A 10,000-nucleotide genomic window follows, 5' to 3' on the forward strand; every position below is an offset into this window, starting at 1 on the left:
AATGGGTTAAGTGTGATTTTCTGGTATTTTTTCCAAGTCATGTCATGAACAACACTATGTAGTCATTACCACACAAGAGTCCTTGTGCAGATAATATATAGCCATAACATTAGCTCATTGAAATTCAACAGAAAAGCGGAGTTAGAATCTCAAGAGGGGGGAAATTCACCGGATTGTCCGGTTGAGTCATTGTTATTAGGAAATTAGTTGAAAATACAACAGTTGTATCCTATTCTAACTTAATCTTTGGTTTGGTTCTTGATTCTTACTCGGTATAGTCTTACCTGTGCCTCTCCTGTGTTTCATTCTGTGTTGCTGCTATGACGACGCCTGAATTTGACTATATGGGGACCAATAAAGTTTTATCTCATGTAAAGCAGCGTGTTTTCTGTACGAGTCATGTGCTGCTGGAAGTCACCATGGGCAACAGGAGGTTGGCAGATATAGTGACATGGCCATCGGGGTGTTATATAGGTTAATAAGTTAATTCATTAAAGATTTATACGGTTGTGAAGGAGGAGGAGGCGGAGGTGGTAACTTTAAGTACTATAGTGCAGGGGCCAACACGGATATTTTCACGAATTGGTACCAGCCGTAACGTGACCGTAAATGTTTAGTATTTTTGTATTCCTAGTTGTCTCTAGTTTATATATTGGCATGATACATCTTCCAATTCAGTAGCTTAATGCCAGTTATTGCCAGTTATGTGACCATGCCACAAAAAACTTCAACATTTCATTATGCTTGAAGTAGCATGTGACGTGTCAAAGTATGGGGTTTCCATGATTCTGAATCCATTACTAATTCCAACCATTAGTTTTGCACGAAAAAAACACTCCTTGGGCTATATTCTGACATATTCAACACGCCAAACAAACATTACACTAAACCAATTCAAGGCTCCTACACTTACCTTGTTGAGACCTCGGCAGTTCAACAGCGCCACCAGCTGGTGGAAGTTGCTCTCCGTGGAGTTGAGTATCTGCTGGACCTCCCTGAGAGATTTCTTATGTCCACAAAAAAAACGTCATTTGCACGGTGAAGAACGGCAGAAGGATGAATTAATAATGAGTGCAAAATGGGCTATAATAATGCATACACGACATTTTGGAAAGAACTTGGGCCCCTTCCCTACTTCTTTCACAGGTGTTACCACTGATACTAAATGGCGAAGGCTCTGTTCCATTCTGGTCAAACAGAGTCAGTTGCTGCTATTGTGTGTGTGTGTGTGTGTGTGTGTGTGTGTGTGTGTGTGTGTGTGTGTGTGTGTGTGTGTGTGTGTGTGTGTGTGTCTGTGTGTGTGCTCACTGGAAACACTCTGCTACACCAGTGGGTCTCAAAGTGTCCCTGAGTGAGTTCCAATGGGCCCAGTACGGAACTCTAAAACATTTGTTCCATTTACACTAATTTGAGAACCACTGCACACTAACTGGAACAGAGCCTTAATTAGTCTAATCGGTATAACCTGTGGAGGAAGTATAGGGAAGCGGCCTGGAAGTATATAGGAAGAGGTATTCTGTGTGCATAATATTATGGCCCATTGAGCAGAGTGACGGTAACTGTAGTTTAGGCCTATACTGTACCTCAGCTTTGGGGAACTGTGGGAGAGCGTTTCTGTCCAGACTTGAGAGTTGCGTGTGCATGTTGGACAGAGCCCTCTGTGACTGGGTCAGCAGCTGGAGGACACAACACACATTATATTACACTTAAAAGAAACATTTCTTAAATGTCCCAAAATGGATGAGTTTTGGAAAATGACACATGAGCAAATACAAAAGATATTGGGATATGAGGTGCCTATGAAGTGTGATGTTTTGTATTTAGGAAACTTGATGGGGGGGTAAGATTCGAGGAGAGGATAGATATTTGGTAAACATTTTATTGGAAGGCAGCAAAGAAAGCTATCACAAGAAAGTGGGCACAGATGGAACCTCCAACACAGGAACAATGGGAGGACTTGATTCAGGAGATTCAGCTTATGGAGAAACTAACACACCGTCTGAGGCTACAAGAAGAAAAAATGGAGGATAAATGGTATAAATGGACAATATTTAAGGGTATAGGGGAATGAGAGACAATTGGAAATGCCTAGAAAGATGTATGTAACTGTTTGAAACGCAATGTCGATGCCTGTTATTATTTTTCTGTTTTCTATTTTTTGTACGTCTGTGATGTAATATGTATTGTAAGTATGTTTTTTCTGTCTTGTCTTGTAAAACAATAACATTTTAAGTTATAAAAAAATAAATAAAGAAACATTTCTTAAAAATAGATTTTTCAAAGTAAAAAAAAAGAAAAAGAAAAATGCTATTTATTTTTTACATAGTAGAATTATGTATAGTAGTGGTTAAACTTAACTGATGCTAAACGTGCTAGCAACCACATACAAATACATAGCAAACATAAAATAAAGAAAGAGAGAGAGATGTTTGACGGATTCCCCGACGCATGACGACAGAAGTAGCATTTTGTTGCCGTCAGGCCGAAACCTTGAGATACCTTTTTTAGATGATATTCTAATTAAGGAAATGTCTAATTAAACACTCTCATACAAGTGTCAGCTTAATTAAGGCGTACAGATGGCCGTCCTACTCCTACTGTACTGTACTGTACTGTACCTGTTGGAAGGGGCTGTTCATACGCCTGTTGCAGGTCAAGTAGTAATCCAACACATCTGGATGTAAAACCAAGACACGGGCAGACAAAGAATTGATCATTTCTTAACAACTTGCATGTTTTATTAAATTGTGACATCCCCAACCCCCCCCCCCCCCCCCCCCCCACACACACACACACACACACACACAGTCACACACACACACACACACACACACACACACACACACACACACACACACACACACTTCAGGGCTGGACTAAAACGACACAGTATTGGCGAGACACTTCACACAACTATAGTTTCACTCTCATCAGATGGTATATCCACACTTTTCCTGGGCTGTGTGTGTGCTCCAGTTCCTGTCGATTTGATCCAATGAAAGCCAATGAAACTGGTCAGATGACCAATGATATCCAATGAAATGAACAGGAACTGGAGCACACACAGCCCAGGGAAAGTGTGGATAGATCAGTCTGCTACGCTACGGTACCTGCACTGGTCCCAGAGTTGAAGTGGGTGGAGTTGAGAACGAAGGCGTTCGGATCCGAACAGAAGTCACTCACAGCCTGAAGAGTGTGTGTGAGTAAGGAAGGGAGAGAGGGAGAGAGAGAGAGAGAGAGAGAGAGAGAGAGAGAGAGAGAGAGAGAGAGAGAGAAAAATTGTTAGACCAGGTGGTACGGAGAGAGACGCATCAAAATGTATGGAGTTTTGTTTTTACATCGGGGACTGTTCTCGTTTTCGTCGCTAAATGCAATTTCTGTTTTGGCTCTCGGGGGCCGAAAATGTTCACGAGTGATATACAAAAAGGATGAATAATATAGAACATAAACACTGATTAATTAACGGTCAGCTTTGGAGTATAGATTGTTTCGTATTGGGAACCCTTTGGCTCCCTTGTGACTGAGGACATGTGTGAACAGTTCTCAGTTGTCTCCTGTGTGTCTTTTCAACCCTTTTTGTATCAAGGCCCATTGTTTATATTCATTGGGCATTTGAGCCACGGACCTCCATTTGATGACATTTAGACATTGAACTTGGAACATTTCGTTGGCAAACGATCAAAATAACACATTATTCTACATTCTCCAATTGTGCAGACTTCTTGTAAATGGTAAATGGTGCATTTATTTAGCGCCCGATTGTGCCACACACACATTCATTCATACACTGATGGCGGCGGAAACCATGCAAGGCACCAACCAGCACATCAGGAGCAATTAGGGGTTCAGTGTCTTGCTCAAGGACACTTCGACACCAACTCTGGGGGGAGCCCACAGGGTTCGAACTGGCAACCTTGCGGTTACCATCCAGCCACTCTATAGCCCTGAGCCACCTCCGCCGCCGCCGGTAAATTAAGTAAGGCAGATGTTTAACAATAATGTGTGAATTTCATTAACAGTGAATTACACTCACTTTACACTCAAGAGTTAAAGATCTCTAGGGGTCCATTTGGTTACCAACTCTCCATCATTTAGCCGGGGACCACCAACTGGAACCCCCTCAAGGACCACAGGTGCTCCCCCGGACCAAAAAACCACTCTCTCTCTCTCTCTCGCACTCTCTATACACACTGGAAAATCACCGCTGCAGGCCGCACGTACGTACGGTAAAACAACAAATTCCCACTGTTGTTAATGAATGGAAATCAATTCAAACGCACCCGTCGGGGTCAGGAGAGTGGAAAAAAGGAAAGCGATCGCACCATGCCGTGGCGTGATGAGGACATACCGCTGGCACACTGACCAGCTGACACACTTTGGACTGTGCTATGAGCTGCTATCGATCATCCATGATCCATCCATGGCTGACGCATGCCATGGAGAGCTCTAGAGCCCAGCTTATAGACAACACCGCTCTGCAGAGCTCCAAACATCATCTCTCGGACACTCCTGATTCCTGAACCTTCAGCGGTGTTGTTGTTGTGTTGTTTACGATCATGATGTGTGTGTATATAGGGCGGCCATAGCTTAGTGGGTGGGTGGCTAGAGAGAGAGAGAGAGGCTGCCTGGTAATCACAAGGTCACCGGTTTGCCCCCCCCCCACCGGCCTCCCCCACTATATATATAATACGTGTTTGTTGAAGGTTCCACTGACTGAGCCATATCCCATGCAGCTCATGGAGGTTAAGCTGGAAACTGACAATTTGCCCTGCGGGATTAATATAGGTCTCTATATACCTTCATCAAGCCCCGCATATAACCTCTGCTCTCCCAATCGTCCCCTTTGTAATCATTTTTTTTCTTTATCTCAGCTTTTCCCCCGATTTTCATTTTCGTACTATAGAGGCTATCCCGACACGTATGGTTCCCCCCCCCCCCCCCCCCCGACTGTTTTGTGCTAGTGGAAAAATGGGGCCCTATAAAATACACAGGGCAGCATGAGGTCGCCCCCCACCCACACCAGAAGAGGGAGTGAGAGACACACACACACACACACACAGCCCGAGCAGTCAGTCAGGGAACAGAGGACCAGGAGGAGGAGGAGGAGGAGGAGCGGAGAGGACAGAATGCCCAGCCAGGACAGCAGAAATCGGGGCAGAGCGAGGGCCTTTACAGCTGGCCCATTGTTCCACTGTCAGTAACCATGGACAGAGCCGCTCTGTTTTGGGGTGCACATGCACGCGCACGCACGCACGCACGCACACACGCCCACACACACACACATGGAGGCCTTGGGACATCTCCCGGCAGCTCCACATGACCTAGGACACTTTAAACCCAATTAAGCCCCTAAACCCTGATGGAGAGACACTTACCCCTAAACTTTTTGAATAGTTAAAATAGCCAATCTAGCTTGATACGTGGTGAGCTTGTAGATTGACTATTTTAACTATTCAAAAATGTTTTTCAAAATAGTAAAAAAAAAAAGAAGGTAAAGTAGTAGTAGTAATAGAGGCCATATGTTCTTTTGAACCTTATGTCTAATCACCCACATACCTGCTGCAATGTGGACGAACGTGTTAGCACTTTTGAACTTCATGCTTAATCTCAACCGGGTCTTATATTATGCCTATTTATGTGGAAAACTGGAAATCTTGATCTTTTCAATGTTGTTTATATTATCACCGCAATATCATTGTCTTAACCAGACAATTCTATAACGTCTATATCATTAATGCCACTGCACCTGGACTGACCTATAGCAAACGCATAATGCACAACAGGTGTCCTGCTATGTAGGAAAATAAATTACGATAATGTATGACAGCTGGGTGTCCCCAGAGAGGAACTATACACAACACCGAGCAGAGTTGAGTGGAGTTGAGTGGAGTCCCCTTGCCTCCCTCCAAACTCCATCTCCAAAAACAGTCACCCTTTGCTTCCGAGCCCCATGCAGCCAAAACAATACTCCCCTTCAAAACAAAACACTGGTGACCCTTTACCAGAGCTATCTGTCCCTTCACTGCCGGGGCGCGTCCCTCGGGGGGCATGCAGGGCTCTTTTGATTGAAGAGGCACAACATCATAATAAGTTCCCTATATCTATCTTCATTGCGTCTCACAGAAAATGGCAGCGTGCAGAGCGAGAGAGATGGGTCTCTTGGGGGGGGGGGGGGAGAGACCCATCTTACAGATGAGAAAGGGCGACACACTAGTCGGTCGTGTTATTGGTATTAGCACTATGTTATGCTTTAGCTATTGAAAAATCGACTGACATTTTTAGAATCTGATCTCAGGTCAGAATGGAAAACTGTCAGGATGTAGAAGACATTTTTTTAATCTGATCTCAGGTCAGAATGGAAAACTGTCAGGATGTATAGAAGACATTTTTAGAATCTGATCTCAGGTCAGAATGGGTTGAAAGCATCCTTCGGCTTGGCCTCTCGGGCTGAACGCGCAACGACGTCCCTTTACGTCACTTTAATGGACATTTTGCTTTTACTACCTTTTACTCTGTCTCTGTCACACAACACCACTTAGCTTTGCCCCCACACACACACACACACACACACACCCCACCACCACCAACCCCCCCCCATACCCAACCTTATTCTTTCTAAACCTCTCTCTGTCTCTCTGGCCCCCAGGGGCCCCCTGACGACCTCAACATTAAAGCATGTTCCCTGGACCAGTTGAGAATTTACTCACTCACGCTTTTGCTGCCTTCTCTCTCTCTCTCTCTCTCTCTCTCTCTCTGCCACTCTCTCTCCCTAATGTCAGCTCCCCGTTCTTTCTTTCTTTATTTTCTCTCTATTTTCGTTCACTCCCCTTCTCTTGCTTGCACGTCCGTCTTTCTCTCATTCAATTATTTCGTTTTCTTCAGTCTCCTTCGGTCTTTTTCTTTCACCCTGTTCATTCATTCACATTCCGTTTCTCTCTCTCTCTCCCTCTCTCGCTCTCTCTCTCTCGCCCCAATTTGGTGTGCAATTTTCTCTCTCTCTCCTTTACATCGACACACTCTCTCTTTCCATTTTCCACTTTCCCTTTTGTTTTAATTTCTATTCCATTTAACCCCGTCGTCTCTCTCTCTCATTCTCAACATCTCCCTCTTCCTCTCGTTCCCATTCGCCTGTGTTTTTCTCTCTGTTTCAGCCTCCCCTATCTCTCTCTCTCCCCCTATCTCTCTCTCTCTCTCTCTCTCTCTCACTCTCTCTCTCTCCCTCTCTGATGTTGAAGCGAGTTCTCATTTATAGCACTCAAGTCTTATCCTATCTTCCATGTTTGCTTCCTGAAGCCGAACACCCACACACACACAACCACAGGCTCTGACGCATCAGTGCACTTTTCGCACACACGCACACACACACACACGCAAACACACACACACACACACACACACACACACACGCATCTTTAATCTCTGCCCCATTTTCCTGCCTGTTTGGTGATTTGCCACGACTGCAGAGTTCCCTAGGAGGCAGCTCTTTTCACAGTTTAGCACAATGAGCACATTAACACACACACACACACACACACACACACACACACAGTGTGTGTGCTGTGTTCTGGATTCCCGGCATCCCCCTTGGCCTGCCATGGAGGGTCAGACCCCTGAAGGTCCCTCTTCCTGCAATCACAGCCAGCCAAAAATCCCCCCCGTTTGGTGCCCCCCATTCACTTTCTTTTTGTTGGTGTTACCCTTCACCCCATCCCCTCATTTCTCTAAGTCCTCCCTCCCAGGCTTCCCTTGTTGTCTCTGGAGTTTTTGGGGATTTGGGTGAGAATAGTTTTGCAGTTAAGACTAGAGAGAGAACTGTCCACCCCAAAAATACTGGTGATGGCTTATACAAAGTAATTAAGGGCATGGCACCCAGGTACCTTCAACACATGATCCACCCCGTACCGTACACCCTTTACCGCTCACTTACATCAGGGGTTCTCAATGTTTTTGGCCGGAAATACTTTGGCCATGTTTGAGAGAGAGAGAGAGGAGCACGTAGACCTATTCTGTAGACTTAGATAGCATTTGATACAGACTTATAGCATGTTATGTAGACAGCATAAGTGCATTGTATGTGCTATTGTCATAGCACGCCATAGTACATATGTATAGCAGTATAGATGTATAGCTTATATGTATAGTTTCATTATAGATATTCCACTGTTACTTTCTTAGCTTACGCATGTTTCATGATAAATGTTTTTATGTGATGTATTCCCATGCTTTTTTGTTCTTGCTTAATGCAAGTCGCTCTGGATTAAGAGCGTCTGCTAAATGCCTAAATTGTAAATTGTAAATTGTAGACCTGTACGTGCCCGTTGGCCACCGGCCTACTTGAGAACGGGAAGCACCCTATGATCCGACGGACCATTGCTCCGAAGGAGCATTGGTCCGAGGTGCGCTGGGGGTCGGGAGAGGGTGGGTGGTTAGGTTTAGGTGTCTGCCCCGGGGGAGGTTAGGGTTAGGGTGAGGGTTTGAGGTAGGTTGTCGATCGGACCAATGGACCATCGGCATATTGACGCGGACCCCTTGAGAACGATGCAACTTGGGAACCTAATAATACCCGTTGTCAACTTGTCATAGCACCCGTTTTAACTGTCTGTCTGTGTCCCACATGGAGATCTCTGTAGGGCAAACTGACTGACTGTGAAAAGTGGAATGGTTGTTAAGTATAGGCTAATCAATTGTCAGGTGCATGGGGATTGCCATGGCAATCAATTGGCTGAGGCATGAGTCTGGAAATTGCACAGGTGAGGGGGATTTAGGCTGATTTGGCCCACTGGCAGAGCGGCCTGCAGGCCCAGAGTCTTTTGTGGTGGTTCTGGAGAACCGTGGGTCTGACCGACTCGAGGCCCGGGCACTGCACAGCTCCCCCGAGGGGGTGTGGAACGTGTGTGTCGAATTTGTGTCGAACGCGTGTGTTCTCGAGTTACGTGGATTACACACATACACACGCACGCAGACAGAGACGTGGCACATTTATAGTTAGATGAGTATTAGGGCCTTTCTAGAATATGCACCGATATGCAAGATTCATAATCATACCATACTTTGTAAGCATTTGTGCAAAACCTCAGACACATGTTTATGACTATATATATGAGTCAGACACTATAGTCTGAAGAGAAGACGCCCGTCTGTTTGAACTGCTATATTAAGACTCGATGCAACATAATGACGCATAATATGATATCTGGAGGGGGTCACGCTGACCGGCTACTGGACACCTGTGTGCACTGGTCACTAAAGGTCTCCGACTCAAATAAAGACCAGAAGGACAGCAACATAGGCCCCTGGGGGAGGGGGGGGGGGGGATCAGAAGGAGGGGGGTTCAGAAGAGTCTGAATTTACCGCACTAGTGGGGTATGACTGGCTTATCTATCTATCTATCTATCTATCTATCTATCCATCCATCCAACCCCGACCGGTGATGCATGGACTAGGCCTACATGTTGTCTCAGTAAAGCTCTAACCACACCAAAGGGTCGAGACGTTGTTTTTCCAACGCGGAATGGAATTCAACGGCCCCAAACCACACCAAAGGGTCACCGTGCAACTCCTTGGACCCAAGCAGTTGCATGGCGAACCTTTGGTGTGGTTTGGGCTTAAGACAGCCCGGCCTCTCGGTCTCCACAAGGTGGTGTGAGTGCAGCAAGGCATCATGGTCATTGTAGTAATGCAGCAGTGAGACCAGTCCGAGAGGAAAATAGCAAATTTGCTTTACTTCCATTAATTTCCAATGGGAGCGTGAACGTGAACACATAGCTTCTGAACCATTCCTTAACTCCATGGTCACTGCAACTGAATACTGGACCCAATCGTCACAAGGCACACAATATTTCCAATATATTCCTACTAAAAATGGCTTCGTTTAGCGAGACAAATCGGGAGAAAATCGACTTTGTTATCGACATTTCTTCATACCAGCAACAAACTCTCGCGGGATTTGAGTCCGGAAGCCTCTCTCTGTCCATCTGCAATTTGACTGACAACACATTAG

General features: G+C 45.4%; 1 protein-coding gene across 4 annotated transcripts in view; it reads right to left on the reverse strand.

Annotated features, from left to right (window-relative positions):
* Positions 1–10,000, reverse strand: part of ttyh1 (tweety family member 1) — a 56,772-nt gene that overhangs the window by 9,092 nt on the left and 37,680 nt on the right. For all 4 annotated transcript variants that reach the window (XM_080767505.1, XM_080767506.1, XM_080767504.1 and 1 more), the window contains 4 exons: positions 3,111–3,186; positions 2,619–2,674; positions 1,584–1,676; positions 914–1,006 (listed from right to left, as the gene is read on the reverse strand). In XM_080767505.1, coding sequence (XP_080623631.1) covers positions 914–1,006; positions 1,584–1,676; positions 2,619–2,674; positions 3,111–3,186 — 318 coding nt within the window. The remainder of the gene's footprint in view (positions 1–913; positions 1,007–1,583; positions 1,677–2,618; positions 2,675–3,110; positions 3,187–10,000) is intronic.

This window comes from Protomyctophum bolini (assembly GCF_963924005.1).
Source record: "Protomyctophum bolini genome assembly, chromosome: 7".
NCBI classification, from domain to species: domain Eukaryota; kingdom Metazoa; phylum Chordata; class Actinopteri; order Myctophiformes; family Myctophidae; genus Protomyctophum; species Protomyctophum bolini.